The sequence below is a fragment of the Agelaius tricolor genome, unplaced genomic scaffold (genome assembly GCF_023055355.1).
Source record: "Agelaius tricolor isolate 1412-34295 unplaced genomic scaffold, bAgeTri1.0.p SCAF_9, whole genome shotgun sequence".
In the NCBI taxonomy this organism is placed as follows: domain Eukaryota; kingdom Metazoa; phylum Chordata; class Aves; order Passeriformes; family Icteridae; genus Agelaius; species Agelaius tricolor.
Window position 1 is genome coordinate 19,115,938 of NW_027269269.1, and position 18,909 is coordinate 19,134,846.

At 48.2% G+C, this 18,909-nt stretch overlaps 1 protein-coding gene across 1 annotated transcript in view; it reads right to left on the reverse strand.

The window, feature by feature from the left end:
- Positions 1–18,909, reverse strand: part of CAPN5 (calpain 5) — a 52,528-nt gene that overhangs the window by 22,237 nt on the left and 11,382 nt on the right. Inside the window, exon 2 of the mRNA XM_071432967.1 lies at positions 14,296–14,472. Within this exon, the coding sequence (XP_071289068.1) occupies positions 14,296–14,457 (162 nt within the window). The 5' untranslated portion in view covers positions 14,458–14,472. The remainder of the gene's footprint in view (positions 1–14,295; positions 14,473–18,909) is intronic.

Sequence of the window (18,909 nt, forward strand, 5' to 3'; positions counted from 1 at the left end):
AATGGTCTGGGTTGGAAGGAATCTTTTAGAGGCCATCTAGTACAAGTCCCTGCAGTAAGTGGGGACATCATCAACTGGATCAGGTTGTTCAGAGCCCAGTCCAACCTGATCTTGAATGTTTCCTGGGGCTGGGACATCAATCACCTCTCTGGGCAAGCTAAGCCGGTGTCTGACCAGCCTCTTTATAAAAAATGTGTTCCTTTTAGGTCGTCTAAATCAGTTTAAAACCACTACTCCTTGTCCTGTCTCAACAGGCCCTGCTAAAAAGTTTGTCCCCACCTTTCTTATAAGCCACTCTCAAGTACTGAGAAGCTGCAATAAGGTCTGCCCTGAAGTGCAGAGCGGGGCTACCACGCTTCCCTGCAGAAGGCCCACACACCACGCTCGAGCCTGGGGACTGAGCCTGGTCCTAGTGGACTCCCAGTGATCCTATGCACAGAATCACCAAATCAATGTGGTTATAAGGAATTTCTGGATATCATCCTGTCCACACCCCCTAATCAAAACAGGATCAGCTATAGCAGGTTGCTCAGGACTGTGTTCAGTCAGGTTTTGAGTGTCTCCAGGAATGGAGACTTTGCAACCTCTCTGGGAAGCCTGTGCCAGTTTTTGGACCACCCTCACAGTATCAAGTCTTTTCTTATAATTAAATAGAATTTCCTGATTTTCAGTTTGCACACACTGTCTCCTGTGCTGTCACTGGGCACCACTGAGAAGTCTGGCTCGTTCTCCTTCATTCCCGGCTCTCCGGTATTTATGGACATTGTTAAGATTCCCCTGAGCCTTCTCTTCTCCAGAGTGAAAAATCACAGAACCATTAAGAAGACCTCTAAGATCGTGGAACCCAGCCTTTAACCCAGCACTGCCAAGTCCACCATGTCTCTCAGCACCACATCAGTACTTTTCTTGACTATTTCTAGAGATGGCGATTCCACTGCTTCCCTGTTCCAATTCTTGAACACCCTTTCAGTGATGAAATGTTTTCTAATATCCAATCCTTGTAAAGGGGAAGGCAGCACTGCCTCCTTGTTCTAATGCCGTGGAACTGATCCCATCAGGATGAGTCTCATCCATGGGTCAGTCTCCCCAGCAAAACCCCCCTGGGAAAGTTTGCCATATTCCTTAGATTGGAGCTTACCAATATTAAATTACTTGGATTCTTCAGTCCCTATGGAAGATGCTGAGTTTCCACTCATACATTTTGTATCTGGTCTAGACTGTGTGGCCTCAATCCACTGGGATGACATTCCCTGTGTTCTTTCTGGCTGTACTGAGGTGGGAGCCAAGGACCAAGGCACTGCTTCAGCCAGGCTGCAATGCCCCAGGACTGCATGGAGCATGGTGGGGGCCTGGTTTGTGATGCAGAGCACACTCGGAACCATGTAGCACCATGCCTATGTACAGAGGTGGTTGATGGACAAGATACCAGTGGGAACTAGGTCAAAAAGCCAAGAAAAGCTTTGGAACATTTAGTGCTCCTTTTCCTGTGAAAAGTGCTGGAAGTGATAAGGAGCTTGTTCTGCAGCCAGATGGAATTACAGGGCCTGGGATTTGCATGTGCAAAGGGAGGAGGGAAGCAGAGATTCCCAGAGCAGAGAAGGTCATGACCGTAGTTTCCTCCCCTCCCTACCATGCAGCAGACAGAATCCAGGTGAGCAATAACATTTATCCAGGCAGCAAACACCACGTCACCCGCCCGGCACCATGACCCTGAGAGAGGAGGGCAGCACACCAACATCTACACCCACACACACCCTGGGGCCTTCTGGGTTCAGGCTTCAGCCACAGCAGAACCAGCTCAAACTGCCTCTTGCCACTTGAGGCTCCAGCAGACAGGAACTCCATCCTGTCCTTCATTTATTACAGCCTGATCCTGGCTGCTCCTAGTCTGGACACAGATGGAGAGCAGGAAGGAACAGGGAGGGGAAGCCAAAAGCTATGGCTGCAGGGAAGCAATGGTTTTAATGTGTGGTTCTTAACTCTGCCTTGGCCAAGGGAGTCATCCATGTCTCTTTACCCCTAAGGAGAACCTGTCTTGGAGGATCCCAAGAATCACCGAATCATTGAGGCTGGAAAAGCCCTTAAGATCACCAAGTCCAACCATTAATCCAACATTTCCATGTTCACCACTAGATCATGTTGCCAAGTGCCACACCTACGTGTTCTTTGAACACTTCTGGAGATGGTTATTACAAGGAACCTAAGCACCATCAGAGACGATCTGCCCTCCCCAAAATTGTCTGCTGAAATGCCTGCTGAGCTCCAGGCAACAAAACACAATTTAGAGAAAGCCTTTGTGGATGGTTCTATGGAAAGATTCAGACTGATAACACAGAGAGGGCCCAAATAGTGATTCAAAGTTCTGGTGATTCATATCCTCCCTCCTCCAATGGATGTGGAACAGAGGTGGAAATCAGAGCCAGAGCAGGTCCCTGTTGATGAGGGGCTGATTGCAGAGGTCTGGCTTATGAGAGCCCAGATTGGGACAGTTTGCTTCCTCTAGCTTTGGGTTTTTGAAGTTCATTAAGGCAAAAAAGAATACCCAATCAGAGCAATTATCTTGTACTTTTTTGCTTCCCACCCAAAAGCACATGGTCTTTCCCTCTGCTCTCCCTTTTGGGGTAACTTCCCAAAACACACACAATTTTCTTCCAAATACATTTAAAGCAGAAAATATCTTCCTCACCTTCTCCAGCCAGTCCAGTTCCACACAGGGTTGTAAGGAGAAAATCACTCTCTAATTTGCTTTATAATTGGTGACTGTTTTACCATAAATGTTTCCTGGTGCAGGTTTCTGAGACTCAGATTCACTGGGGATCTGGATCATGTCCAGCCAGATGTGGGGAGGGAAAAAGCTATGGCAGGAGGAGGAATAACCACGGGAGATGCAACATCTGCTGCATGCCAGGACCATTTTTTGCTAACAAGATTTTGTAAGGAACAGACGAGTCTAATTTCATTGCAGAGCCTGGCTGTTTCAGAACAATGCCTTCCCTCAGACTTGCAAAGTCAGCAAAATAATCTATTAGCATGGCTGCACTCCCTCCCTCCCTTCTGAGCAACTGGGAACCGAAAGGATCCTGTCTTAAATGTCACTCACACAGACAAGAGAGCAAGAGGCCCCCAGGCATGGCAAGCAACAGTGACACAGCAGACACAAAGGTCCCTGTGTTGCCCTGCTGCAGGTATCTGCAACTGGGATGTGATTTTGCAAAAAGGGAAATTAATAAAATTTGCACGAGGGTGACAAAAGAAAGGGAAACAGGGTGAATTTAGAATACCAGGTGTCTATGCTTTCAGATGGATTATTATAGGATTACAGAATCATGGAGTGGTTTGGGTTGGAAGGGACCTTAAAGATCATTTCTCTCCAACCCCCTGCCATAGGCAAGGACACCTTCCACTAGAGCAGGTTGCTCAAACCTCATCCAACCTGGCCTTGAACACTTTCAGGGATGTGGCAGCCACAGCTTCTCTGGGCAACCTGTGCCAGTGCCTCACCACCCTCACTATAAAAAAATTGTGTTGTTATATCTACTTTAATCCATCTTTTTTCAATTTAAAGGCATTATCCCTTTGTCCTGTCACTACAGGCTCTACTAAAAAATATATACTTGGCAGATCAGCTTCACACACATGGAAGGAGGGTAGGCTTGGCTGGGAATATCTACACCCTACAGAACTATTTATGGGGGTTTGTATTGCCTCAGTCAGGCATCCCTAATGCTAATCCACTCACAGTATCTCAGTGTGTACACATTTGTATTGTTATCAGCTCCCACACCATGCAGAGGGCACTGGACACTCCACCCACAGCAAACAGGACTTGCTTGTGAAGGGAGGCATCCAAAAACACACGCTCCCTACAAACTCTTTGAGTCAGTTTGTGTACCACAGCATCATGCAATGGCATTTGTTCTGGCACCAGGAAGAGTGGGGGCAGTGTTTGTTTTGGCACCAGAAAGAGCAAGGACAGAGGCAAACAAGATCTAGAGGTCAGTTTGCAGGACCTCATCAGGTCCCTCTGCAGTTTTATCTTCCAGGTATTCAAAGTACAAAGGCACCCAAAAAAGGATAAAGCAATGAGAGGTGGAGAGACACAAGAGGCTGTGAGAGCACTGCACTTCCCCAGGAGCAGATGGAGAGGGATTGGAAGGAGAATGGCACAACTACAGAGACTCCAGACCTGTCATTCCTCCCACATGCCCTTTCCAGGGATGCACTTGGGAAGTCTCACCATTACTCCATCCAGGACTTCTTCAGTCTACCCAGTCAAGACTGATGCAGAGGCTGGCACATCCTGGCTTTTAGCATCACCACACATCCAGACACAGCCCTCCCCAAGCCATCTCTCCCACAGCAAGTGCTTTTGTCTGGTGGCAAAGCCACTAAGCAAAAAAAGGTCCCTGGATACCAAGAGCCCTGAGGGCTGCAGAAGTCACTGCCAAAGCAGGAAAGTCTTCACATGGCTCACTGACAAACTGGGGGATGGACGCTCAGAGCAGTGAGATGACATGTGAGGAAGAGGAAGGAAGCAAGCTCCCAAGGCTGTTTAACACCCTCTGACAGATAGACCTCTCTGACTGAGCACAGTGCTGATGGCCACCTTCACCCAAGTTCCCCCATCCTCCATCACATCCCAGTCTTGAGCTCTCCTACAGATCTCCTTTGACCCCCTTCCCCTGGGAACCAACCCTGGTTTGGCAGTATTGTGAGTTTAAAATACACCCACACTCCAAAGCCTGTCCTCCCACATGGCACACCATGCTCTCAGTTGCTCCAACACTTTTAGTTGTGAGGTTTAACCTCCAGCAGAGGAACTGCTTGGCTTGAAACTGTGACCATGAAGCCCCAGTCCTGGAGGATCACGGTCATGCAGGTACAAGTGAGGGACCACACACCACAGGCAGGAGCCCTGAGGATGCTCCACATCTTGTACCACTTTGGAGCCATCAGTCCCCACCATGGAGGAGGCAGAGGTGGGGCCAGGCTGGTAAGTCCTGCTGTGAAACACTGCAGTATTTCAGGAGGAATGGTCCAAACCCAGCCAGTGAAATCCTGGAGCAAGCTGATGTGGCCACAAGCTCAGCTGCACTGTTTCTGCCTCCAAGCAACATAATTCAGCAGCTGCTCTACCTGAATCCCAAATCCTGTGTCCCACTGAAAGCCAATCTTCTAAATAAGGATTTAGAAATCTAAATTGTGCAGGGGTTTTCTGTTGATTTTGTTTGTTTGTTTTTAATTAACCAAAGAGCCAAGTTATTGATGGGAAAAGAAGAACTGGAAGCTGCAAAGGAAAAGTCCTCCACACTCCATTGTGCATATCTCAGATCAAAATCTCCAAACTGCTTTTCTGTGGGGACACCTCCCACACCCCCTTGAGCCATACTCTCTCCATTTCCTTCTCCCAGGGCAAGGAAATACCCTTTGGTTTGTGATTGTGTCCCATTCATAGCACCTCCATTCAAAAACAGGACTTGACCTCACCACAATCTAAATTAATCCCTGACTATGCAAAGATGATGAAAAATGAGGTTATCGTGAGTTTAAGCCATTTAAAGAAAGTACTTCCAGCCCACACCTATTCTGGTTATTCATACACTGGGTGTAGCTTTACAAACAGAATCCTGTTTTATGAGAAAACCACCCTCTAGAGATGTGGAGTCATGAGCTTTTGCTAACTGGGAGAAGGGACATTAATTCTTATGTAACTCTGTCAGTGGCATCTGCATCAGACCACAGTCAAAATTTAACCACCCATGACCACTCTCCATTAAGATGGTTTGTTCATCCTTTTCCTTCTTGGGTGGGGACTGGGAGAAATGCATCACTGAGCAGTGGTTTCTTCACAAAGATCCAGAAATATCAAAAAGCATTGTTTTATCCACTCACACTCTCACACAGTTGCACACTCACACACACACTCACACTCTTTGTATTTTATTTTCCTTCTGCAAGAGGCAGCACTGTGCCTGATCAAGTCTTTTCAAGGGCTTCAGTGAAAGACACTCGCTCCAGCAGGAACACCTGCCCTTAACATAGACAAATCACCCCAAAATCCCATCCTCTCTCCCAAAATCCCATCCTCTCTGAGGGCTCAAAGATTAGAGCTCACAGGCAGTGCAGAAACTCCCAGCCTGCATCAAGATTAAAAGCCTTGGCTGATTCAGAGCGTGCATCCAGCTCTGGGAACCCCACCACAAGGAGGACATGGACCTTGCTTGCTGGTGTGAGTCCATCCACAAAGATGCTCAGAATGCTGAAGCAGCTCTGCTATGAGGACAGGATGAGAGAGTTGGGGTTGTGCAATCTGTAGACAAGAGGGATCCAAGGAGAACTTAAGAGCTCCTACCAGTGCCTAAAGAAGCTCCAAGAGGGCTGGAGAGGGACTTTTGACAAGTGCATGAAGTAACAGGACAAGGAGGAATGGCTTTAAACTGAATAAAAGCAAGTTTAAGTTAGATAATAGAAAGAAATTCTTTCCTGTGAGAATGGTGAGGCACTGGCACAGGTTTCCCAGACAAGCTGTGGATGCCCCATCCCTGGGACAGGTTGGATAGGGCTTTGAGTGGTGAGGAACACATTCAGTGCAGGTATCTCGGTGAGCACCTGCAGTTTGAGCTCTGGGGGGAGGAAGCCCAAGCCTGAGACAAGAGGCTGTGAACTGCTGACCAAGGAACAAGGGGCACCTGTGTCCCATCCATGTGACCTAGGAGACACTAGGAGACTCTCCAGGCTTTCCCATGCTCGGACTGTGAGAGGATAAAAACATAAGGCTTCCTTTGTTCGGGGTCCCTCCTCAGAGGCACCAGCTCAGGCTGTTATTTTATCACTGCACCAAGATGAAATAATTTTAATGATCCAGATCTCTAAAACTCTGTTCTGGGAAAGCTGGGGTCACAGTAAGGAAACCTGCTCTGACCCTGATTGCAGGGAGCCGAGTGGGGCACCCACTGTCTCCCTGGAGCTGCCCCCTACAAAGGGGTCTCGGTCCCAGTTCAGGTGGTGGGAGTGTGACTGCCAGAATGGCTCCTGGATGGCTGCACAGGGAAGTTTCCTTAACACTAAGCAACCAGGTCTAGTGGAAGATACCTCTCCCATGGCAGGGAGGTTGGAACTAGGTGATCTTGAAACCAAACCACTCTGTGGTTCTGTGATAAGCAGCTCTGTAATTGCTCCACAGGATGAATGTGCCCCTCCAGGACCCCAGAGCCCAGTCTGGGAGGGAGGATTTGCACATTCCCTGCCATGGAGCTCAGAGGCAGTGGATGGCCAGGACTCCTTTCTGTGACACCCTCTGCTATTGTTCTGCTCTTTCTCATTACCAGTACAGTAATTTCTTGTCACCAACATGCAGCTGCACTTAGAAGCACTAAGAAGCACGCCATGAATCTAATCCAGGGATTTTACCATCACTTTTGCTTTTAAGGCCATGTCCTTCTGATGCTGAGGACAGAGCAGACTGGCTGGAAATTTCTTATCCAAGGCTGCACTAGTGCCAAGCAGCTTATCAACTCCAGTCCTCACTGGGGCTAAGGGGGAGAGTGTGCCTGCCTGGCACCATGAGGCCGTGGCCCTGGGAGGATCTGGCGAGACCTGCTGGAATGCAGCCAGGGTCAGCATCACATCTAATGGGAGCAGAGACCTTTTAAAGAAGTGCAAATAATAACAATGAATCTCTTGTTCATCCTTGAGCTATGGAGTAGCCTATGAATGGCTTAAAAAATGTAAAAACAAGGTCAATTCAGAGATTGCATTAAATGATGATCAAATATTTTCCTGGCAAGGAACAGCCAGACTGGCAATCAGTTCCAGTTTTACTGAAAACAGCAGATAAATTAACAGGCAAGTGGCTCATAAATTCTTAAGACAAGAAATGCAAAGCTCAGGAAGGATTTTAACCCCTGTGATGGACCCCAGGCAGAGTCTGTTGACTCTGTTCAGAGGAGATGATCCCTCAGTCAATCCAGAAGCACAGAGGAGCCCCAGTGTCAACACTAACCCCAAGCATTCATTGGGAGAGACCAAAACTGAGAGAGACAGGCCAAGACACTGCAAAAAGCTCAGTAAAGACACTCCTGGAGCACAGAATTAGTACTTTAGTCTCTCTGGAAGAAACACCTCCAAGTGGGACACCAGAAGGTTTTTGCACCCAAATGCCATTTCCAGTGTGCCTCCCTGCTAAACTCTTGGTGAACTTCAGAGAGCAAAGAACTGCAAGAATCTAACCTCTGTCCTCCCCATTATCTTCACTCTTGTGTTTTTGCCAGCTTCCCAGCCTGCACTACACACTGGGGAAACGACCTTTTAATGCAGAAACTTGTGGGCAGGGAAGTGCTGGTCCTGCTTTTAGTGAATTAGTTCATTGACTCCTTTCCCCTTCCAGGAAACCCCCAAGGGGATTGACTGTATAACCCTCATACAGCAAGAGAAAAGAGCTAAGTGCTTAATAATGTGAAGAAGAGTGGAGGTAAGAGATGCTCTCCCTTCCTGCAGCACCTCCTCCAAAGACAGCAGCATCCAGTCCAGGAGACAATGGACATAACATATCCTGCATGACAGGACAAGGGAGAATGCCTTTAAGGTGAAATAGGGCAGATTTAGATTAGGTATTAGGTAGAAATTCTTCCCTGTTAGGGTGGTGAGACACTGGACCAGGCTGTCCTGAGAAACTGTGGATGCCCCATCTCTGCAAGTGTTGAAGGCCAGGCTGGATGGGGCTCTGAGCACCCTGGTCTAGTGGAAGGTGTCCCTGCCCAAGAAACTAGAGGATCTTTAGGATCCCTTCCAACTCAAACCATTCTATGGTTCTGTGAATGGACAAAACCCCTATACACAAGTCACAGTAGGTATATACCAGGAAGGCAGGGAATGGTTATTGAAAAATCCTATTGTCTTGGTTTCTAAAACAAGATTTCTCTTGTCTGTCTGGGAAAAAATCTCAGGGCTGTGACTGAGAGCATCCCTCCCCAGTGCCATACTAGGGCTGAAAATGCCATGGTCCTAGTGCCCTAAGATCTCCTGCTTCCATAATTTTTCCCAAAACACCTGGCCTGTCTCCCTCCCCCATAACTACTCTCTCAGGCTTTCCCCTCCAAATGACATTGCCCTCATCCAGGCAAAATAATATTACCATTTTGCAAGAATCTACCTTTATGCTCTTTAATCAGTGACAATCTCCCCTGACAATTAATTCCTGCAGAGATAATTCAGCGCTTGCAACTAAATACTGGAGAGAGATAAAAATACTGAGAAACAGGTATGGAGGAAAAAACTCTTCCCCTGAAGATTGGGAGGGTGTACACTTCATCCAAGAGAGTTTCTCTGGTGGTTGCAACCATCCAGGCTTGAACTCACAGTGCAGGGATGCAGCCCAGGTTCAACAATGACCACAGGTCACCTTGAGCCACACAGTCACTGTGACACTGCTTGGACAGGAATACACTCAGCACACAGCAGCCACCTGCCTCCCAGAACAGGGAGGAAAACACCATCTCCATGCTCAGCCTTCTCCCTGGGAAGAGCTGAAGGACCAGAGCATGCAGCTCATGCAGTTCAACATCACACCTGTGCCTGATGTAAGCTAAGAGATGCTCTCCCATCCTGCAGCACCTCCTCTGAAGACAACAGCATCCAGTCCAAGAGACAATGGACATAATAAATCCTGCATGACAGGAATGGCTTTAAAGTGAAATTGGGTAAATTTAGATTAGGTATTAGGAAGAAATTCTACCCTGTGAGAGTGGTGAGACACTGGATGAGGTTGTCCTGAGAAGCTGTGGATGCCACATCCACCAGGCTTCATTTGCTTCCCAAGGTGCAGTGATGCCCAAATTTGTCCTGGTTGGTGACCCATCCCAGCAGCAGGTCATAGCTTGGCAGGCTGAACCTGAACCAAGTGTCCCTCTTGCTGCAGAGAGAAAACAAGCCCTGGGTAAGGCCCAGAGGTGTTAAAGACAGACCCTAACCAAAGCCTGTAGCAATCCCATGGCATCATGGAAGCACCCTGTACCCAAGGAGAGAACTTGGGACAGTGATGATTAGAAGAGATTAACCCTTTCCCCACAGGGTAGATGAGTCTCTTCTATCCTACACCATCATTGTTTTTTCCACAGGGGATCAACAGACACAGCAGATGCCCCAGATCTTCCCTTATTTTTGCCATCCATCCTGCACCTCATTCAACACCTTCTACTCATCTTTGTGCCACCCCTTCTTATTTACCCACCTCCCAGCCATCCAGACCAGCTCACCCAATGCACAGACCAAACCTCTCACTTCCAAGGTGCGCTGCCAGCACTCCTGTCCCAAAAGGAGAGGGCAAAACTCAGCTTGAGGATCAGGCTGAGATTTCCACTGGGAGTGGTACTGCTTGCTGGACACAGATTTCCCTCTCCTTTGCACAGCAGCATACAGAGCACGAGGGAAAGAAGTTTCAAGCAAGGTGTTGGGATTTGAGCTAAGCTCAAAAGTTCTGTTTAATTTTTAATGCAGCAGCCAAGTGCTGCTGCCAAAAGGAGCTGCTGATGCTGCCTGAATGATCTCCAAAATCTGCTCTGGCAAGGCAACGAGCAGCCAGCTTTGTTTTTAAGTGGAGTCACTAAACAGGGCTCTCCAGGACCCCCTTCCCTGCCCAGGCTGATGCTGTGGTTTCCCTCCCTCTGAAGCACTCCAGTAATTGGCTTTCTGGCCTCGCCGGGCCGCATCACGAAGGCGTCCAGCAAACAACCACTGGAGCCAAAACACGATTAGAGGGCTCAAACAGCTGCTCCCTCTGCAAAGATCTGGCATCCAGAGCAGGGCTGGAGGCCAAGGAAAGCAGGGAGGGAGGGAGGACACCCTGCTGGAAATAATAAGGCTGAGCCCGTTCCAGGAAAGGCTGCAGTGCCGGATGCAGGAGGAAGTTGAAGCAAAACAGCCTGACCAGGGAAGGGACCAGAGCTGTTCCTCATCCTCTCCCTTTCCCCTCTGCCCAGAAAAACCTCAAACAAACTGGAAAGCACTGCAGAGATTGGGGGTTTTGTTGTTTTGCTGGGTTTTTTTTGCCAAAACAGCCTCAAGCTTTGGGAGTGCATGGAGGAACAGAGAGGATGCTGGAAGAATAGCTGGGGAGGTAGAGATGCATACACAGAGGACACACTGTTTAGATCTGTACTAGCACCATGGAAGTATGAGGAAACAAGATCCTGCCTCTGCCAAAGCACATTGCCAGCACCCCAGTGAGTTCACTGTGGTTGCTTTTCACATGCAAGTGCTTTATCTGAAAAAAGCACAGAATGGTTTTCATTCAGAAGGACCTTCAAAATCACCTAGTTCTGACTGCCCTGCTGTGGCCAGGAACACCTTCCATTAGACAACATTGCTCAAAGCCCATCCAGCCTGGCCTTGAACACTTCCAGGAATACAGCAGCTGCAGCTTCTTAAGGCACAATTTATCTCCTACGTCTGATTTCTTTCCGGAGATCACAGATGACAACTTTTCTGAGAAAGCAAGTGGTTGTTTTTAATAGTGGACAGCATTTATTTCCATTCTCCACCCACTCTGTTCTCACAGCAAAGCCAGAGACACTATGAGCTCTTAGGTTTTATCACAGTTTTAGCTCAAATACTCCAGAACAACTCATGGCCATGGCCCTGAGAGATAAAAGTGTGTGCACACCATCCCTTCCCTGTAAACAGTATTCCTGGGACTGGGGATTCCATTTCTTGGTATGGAAATCCCCAAAACAGCATCTGCCAAAAGCTGGGAGTATCACTACTTGCTTTTTTCTGAAAGAGATTTAACTGTGATTGCCTAAGATAAGATTTGCTGGTTGTAATAGAAACAAGACGTTTCTGTGGTTTAATAACTGCACCATGCCATTCAATAGCACACAAGCAGAACAGTTGATTTAAGCTTCATGGACATTTTGGACTCTACTGAATCCTGCATTAACTTGGAAAAGCTGATAGTGATTGCTTTCTTGCAGAAGATGCTGGGATTTTTCCTGGACTCCCTCCCTTGGAAAGCCAGTATGAATTCAGGCAGAATCAGGTCCAGCAACTAAAAATGTCATTTTGCATTTTCTGCTGGCACAAAGCAATTCTCCCTGTGAAATTGAGTTACTTTTGCTGAAATGAACAATTGAGAGAAAGAACATAGAGAAGTGCTTTTGAGAAAGAGGTTTCTCGAAACTTCAGCAGCAAACAGGGCAGGTGTGAGTTCATATTCTTTTTTTAATGGTGATTCTGTGGTCAAGGCAGGTGAGTAGGTTGGATCAAACAATCCTACCAGACAGAGGCATCATGAGTCTGCCACTGCTCAGCATGCATTCCTTCTGGCACTCAAACTGCTGGCAAAATTCCCTTTATCTGGTGCACAGGCAGCAAAATAAGGACCACCTCTGTGTCTTGTTAAGCCAGAGGACCTTGCTGGCACATGGGACCCACTTCCAGCCTCGATTCCCACTGATAGAAAGAGCCCTGATTCAACATTCTATGCTAATTGCTTTAATGGTCCCCTACTACCCAAACAGTTCTATGATCCTATGAAACTGCAGAGCTAGGTGGCTGGAAAAAGTCTGATTCACTCTCTGTTTCAGCAGGGATGGGTCTGAACTAGGTGAGCATGACACCTTGCAGATGAGGTTCAGAAAGCTTTCTTAGAAAGAACTCATGCTCTACAGAGCAAGGCAGCAAGAGGATAACACCTGCCTGAACACCAAGGGCTGCAAGTGAGATGAAAGGCAGAAAAGCAGATGGAGAAAAGCTCTGAGATGCTCAGCAGAACACAAACAATCCCTGTCCCTCTACAAAGGGATCCCATCCTCTGTCTTTAGACATGGGGCTGCAGTAATGTGTGTGACCTGACTGCAAATCAGCAAGGGGGTCTCAAATACATCCCCACCTTTTAGTCCCAGAGAAAGTTGTTTAGAAAGTCTCAGCTACCACCTGCCTGCTGTATAAATGGGATGTGCATGGTGTGTTCATGTTGGCCCCCACACTGAGAGCAAACCATGGTTGGCCCTGTCTTCAGAAGGCAGCTGTGCACAAAGCCTCTTTTCCTTCCAGCAGATAAGGGGAATAAACTAAAACACACACAGGGCTTTGCACAAATCCAGTGTCCAGGCAGAGCTGGAGTGGAAGAAACAAAGGCAGAGCAGAGGGAAGTGAGGTCTCCTCCCACAAGGAGCCCAGTGGGATGCTGGAGGGCTCAGCCCCTCGGCCACACAACAAGAGTCAGTTCAGCTCCCTCTCTCCCTTCACACAAAGCCTTTTGTGCACCCCCTCCAGTCTGCCCTCGCCCAGACAGACACAGCACTGTCTTGTGCAAGGCCAGCTGATTTTCTGGGCTGTCAGCGGGGGCGAAGATGATGACGGCAGCTCAGGCAACCCCACAACACTCAAATGCCACCAAGTCACGTGTGGAAAAGCACAGGCTGGGCAGAGAGGGCTGCTGCTCCCCACAGGGAGGGAAGGAAACCCAGGTGTGTGAGATGCTGGGATACTGCCACTCCCCAGCCACAATTATCACTGGTACCTGGGACTCCTTGTGCTTCATGGCAGTCAGAGCACTGCGCTCATGGGCAACTCCAAGCAGACAGCCATAACAAGACATACAAATTCCCCATAGTGCCCTCAGGTCCTGATGTGTATCCTTTGGGCTGGCACTGAGGATTGAAGAAGAGGAACTGGCAATGCTGGGGACAGGCAATGTCATCCCCAGCCTCCTGCAGCCTGCCTTCATGACAGACACAGCAGCACACAGGTTTTTGCACAGAAGAGGGAGGATGGGTACAACCACCCTCTTCCCCAAAGATCCCAAAATCACCTCACCTATCCAAAGCTTATCTTTTCCCCTTCCAAATGGACCACCACTAGTGGCAGGTGTCCCTGCCCTTGGCAGGAGGGTTGGAACTAGTTCCTTAAGGTCTCTTCCAACTCAAACCATTCTGTGATTCAGAGATAACGCTCTGCCTTGCTGGACCCACCAGCCTCACAGGAGTACACAACACCAACCCAGCTGCAAATCATCTCTCTGGTTTATGCATGGGGAAACTGAGTCACAGAAAAGCCTCCTTTGCTCTTGGACCTCACTGGACGCAGAGAAGCTTGGACCTGAGTGCAGCAGGTCTCCCTGGCACCCTAGAGGCTCACAATATCAGGACTGGGTAAATAAATAAATGCTGTTGGGGAGAGGAGATGTTGACTGGGGCTTGACAGCCTCGGTGAAGGGCACACTGTGCATTTTTAGGAGCACTTTGAAGCAGAGATGGCAGAAAGCAGTGCTGAGGGGCAAGGGGATGGGGCACTTACTTTGGGTCGCTTCCACTGGATGCCCTGAATCCTTGACTTGTAGAAGAGGGAGTCGTCGTTGGCGGGGAAGAGCGGGTCCTCGAAGAGCTGCTTCCGCCGCTGGCACTCCTTCTTGAGCGAGGCATACCGCTGGTTCTCGTAGGGCTTCACTGAGGAAAACATCCTTCCCCACCGGCTCTGGAGGACAGGCAGAGCAGCAATGAGATGGGGCACGGTCTGCCCAGGGACACCCAGTCCTCCTCTGCCACTCTTGAGTGGCAGCACCAAGACACGGTGGCTGAAGACAACCACCTCCGAGCCCAAGTGTACCTTGTTGATCCGTCAGGTTTGGGACTCCCATTTATCCCCCAAACTGGCCAAATGAACACCAAATAAGGCATAGCAGTAGATAATAACTGGTGCCCTGCTTCTCAACAAATTTCTAACTCATTTGGGAAAAACACAGCCCTCAGAGGCAAAGGAGGAAGAGACACCCCCTGCAAGATGGGTGTGCAGAGCTGTGGGGGCTGAGCCCTACCCAGAGCATCCCCACCATGGAGCCTCAACTCACAAAAGTGTGCATTTCATGATTTTGTCAGAGACACCAATTTCTCAGCAGACTTTATCAGATCGGGTTTTAATTAAAAAAAAGGTCTCCTGGCACAGCACCGCACGTTTCTGGATTAATTATTCTTTCCTGACAAGTGTCTTTCTTCCAAGGTAGAGATGTGCATTTAGCAATTCAGATAACAGCAGGAAACCATTGCTCAAATGCCCCCCAGAGAGAAACAGCTCTTCTCTACCACCCCTGCCTTTCGGTCACTGGGTACCAACCCCTTTGCTCAGATACAAGGAAAAGGAGTGCTCTGTATAGCTCCCCACTACCTAATCACAGACTTCTTCCAGAACTCCTTCCGTAAAGTTTCTCTGTATTTATTTTTAACAGACATGTACAATCCTTATCTCTTCCCAAAAGGGAATGTCCTTTTCCAAAAGCTGGCCATTAGTGACCTCAGTCTGGAAATATCTAGTGTGGTTTCCTAAAGAAATGGGAATGTTTGTGCTACAAAACCATGGAAGCATGGAATCATTCAGGTCAGAAAGGACCTCTAAGGTCACCTATGCACCAACCCAGCAGTGCCAAGCCCACCACTAAAGCACACTCCTAAGTGACATAATCCCAGCTTTAGTCTCCAACATGGTAAAACTAAGGGTGCCCCATCCAGTGGGTGGATGCATCCAGCAGGCTGACCTCTCATCCCTCCCAGTGAGATATATAGGAACCATACGCTTGCTGTGGTATCACAACACGTGGTGGGATAATGAAGTTGTGATAATGGCTAATCAGAAGCAGCTAATTTGTAAGCACCCAAAATCCCAAGGATTATTTGATCACTGATGGCTGGCACCAATTTAAGCAGCAGTGTGACATCCCTTGTTAATGAACCACTACGATTAGCAGAAGGAAAGTAGGTGTCTGAGAGCTAAACTAATGCCCATTCTGGTGATCCAGGAGCATTGCCCACCCAGCCAGCCTTCTCTCCTCTGAGAGAGACAAAAACACTTCACTTATGGAAAGCTGAAGAGCAAAGCACAGGTTTAATTGACAACATTTATCAGCTTGATTAGCAGCACAAGTGCTCATCACTCAGAGCTTAAGTAAACCCAAAATAATCCCCTTGCTGGTTGCTCCACAGGTCTGTGCTACTGAGGAGGAATTGCAAAAGCAGCTCGTGGGGATTTTCTCCCTCCCATCAGTACCAGATGCTTTGTAGCATCCCAGATGATACAAAGAGGCCCAAGTGCATCACCTGCCCTCAGAAAAGCCTTAAAAATAAATGGCCTGATATAAACGTGTAGCCATATTTTCTGAAAAATCCTTTCCTTAGGATTTTTTCTCCTGAGAAGCTGAGAGGCCTCAGGAATGAAATGTAAACAATGGTTATCTGGTGCTGTGGAATGCAACAGGTGCATCTGTGATTGGTCTCATGCGGTTGTTTCTAACTAATGGCCAATCACAGTCAGCTGGCTCGGACTCCCTGTCCGAGACACAAGCCTTTGTAATCATTCCTTCTTATGCTATTCTTAGCTAACCTTCTGATGAAATCCTTTCTTCTATTCTTTTAGTATAGTTTTAATATAATATATATCATAAAACAATAAATCAAGCCTTCTGAAACATGGAGTCAGATCCTCATCTCTTCCCTCATCCTCAGACCCCTGTGAACACGGTCACATAAATCCCCAAATAATACAACAAATTTACTCCTTGTGGAAAGGCTGACAGCCTCATTGAGCAGTCAGGGAATGCACCCAGTAGTCCAATCCACCCTGCTAAGAGGGCCAGGGAAGGCACTGGCCTTCAGATCTCCAGCAGAGGAAGGGGTGAAAAATAAGGGAGATTTGCCCAGGGAGGTCATGGGGACATCTGGCACTGAACAAGCTGCTTTTGAGTGACAGTGAGGCCAAGACTTTCACAGTGATAGCACTCAATGCTAAAGAGAGACAAGGGGAAAGCAGCAGTGCTGGGAAAGGGTGGTTGGCAACAGCCTTCTGCAGGAACAACAGGCTGAGAGAGGAGGAAGGTGCTGTTAGCTGACATGCAAGATGAATTGCTTGGACTGGTGCATGAACTGGGCTGAAAGACATGAGAGGATATTTCCATGGGAGGTTGTGCAGAAAGAACCAGCAGGATTAGGAAGGGAGCCTGGAAGGGAAGGGAGGAGGGAGGTCTTTCTAAAAGCCATGCTCAAGTTAAAGGCAGGAATTTTAGGTTTGATGTCAGAGATGCTGGATGCTTCTCTGCAGCCTGTACCATGGCCAAGGGCTGGCACTTGGCTGCTCATTCATAAAATTACTGCTACACCCTGCAGCTTGGAGCTGTGCTTTCCAGTGATCCCTGCAACACTGACTTTCATGATGACTAGACATCCTGTTCAATGTCCATCCCTATGAGAACAGGGTGGCAGTCATCTCAGCCAAGGAGTTCCAGCCTTTCTGATGCCCAGATCTGCCTGAAATTTGCCCTGCTATCCCACCCTACAGTGACTGTCACCTTGCCAGCCATCTGTCCTCGCTGCAGGGCTACTCTCACATGACAGCCTGGAGATGGATTTGAGTTGCAAAGGAAATGCCAAGCAGAAGGGGAAGGGACACTGTTCAGGATCATTTAGAAAAACAAACAAATAATAAATAAAACACCTTGCAAAATAATTAAAAGGAAGGGGCAGAAGGAATGTTCTTAGGGCAGCGTTAAAATTCATTACTCTCTCTAATTTGCAGCATTTCATGCTTAGCAGGCTGAACTTCACCTCTGCCATGTTAAAATGCCCAAAGGCTGTCTAATTACTCTTTGCCCTCTTGGACCAAGCTCAGATGCTCCAGGAGAGCAAGAAGTGGGTGTTTTCATGCCTGATTTGAATTAACAACTCTACACTTGCATATGCATGTGTTTGCCTGTGAGCAGAAAGAGGAACCTGCACTCACCACCCAGCATGAATTTTTATAAACAGTTGTCTGATCCTAACCTCAGTCCTGCCATGAAGGAGTTAAACCAAAAACCACTTTGTTGGAAGACTGAGCCAGACTTATGACTCAGGGGTGTTGTGGACTCCCCTTTTCACCTCCAGCATCATCCAGGTGCTCCAGCTCCTGCCAGCTGGTAACAGCCATGGCTCTAAGAACTGCAACAGGGAGAAGGATTGAAAGTGTTTGCACTGGCCAGGACCAAACACCTGCTGAAAGGCTCTTCCCTCCTCCCTCCAAACATCTTCTTCTCCTTGCCTTCCAGCTCAGAGGCTGCTTGGGTGGCTGGCATGGGCTCATCAAGCTTGTGCTATGCAAGGCTGCAGCCTGGCCAGGAGCAAAGCCTCCTTGCTTGTAGATCCTACAGCTGCCTGCCTCCTGGTCAGACAAAACACTTTGTTCCAAAGGACAGGATCTGCTGCCCTTCAGCTCTGTTCCCACTAAACAGGAGAGGGCTTTGATATCACATTGCAAAAGCACAAGATCAGCCAAGGAGAAGACAAAGCAGGAACCAGGCATGTGGCTGCACAACTCTCAACCAGGTGCAATGTTATGGGGCTCAGTAGTGGGGTGTTCAGAGCAGCAGGCAGGCTTTTTATAAATATGTTATTTAAATAATTTTTTACAGCCTCCTTGGGTTTTTCTGTTGACAGTCATGTGGCAACATCAGGGTTATCCTCTCACTTACCAACACAAAAGTCCAGCTCAGCAGAGGAAACCCTGTTAATGCAAGGAGAGCTTTACACACTGTTTCTCCAGGGCCCAGGGAACAAGAAGAAGCAGTTGAATTGCCATTCACTGTTTACCCTGAACATAAGATAAGCACTCCACACCTCTTGGCCAACAACTCTATGCCAACCATGAACAAAAAAGCCTCAAGTCATCTTAGAATGACAGAATGGTTTTGGTTGGAAGGGACCTTCAAGATTCTCTAGTTCCAACCCTCTTCACACAGCTCCTCTGGGCAACCTGTGCCAGTGCCTGTGCCATTCCCAAAGCCCTTTCCTACTCACAGCTGTGCACGCACCTAGTTTTGCTTTGGACCCCAAATGACACGGCCCAGAGCCAGCAGCACAGTGCAGCATCCTGCATTAGCAATGCCCACAGGGA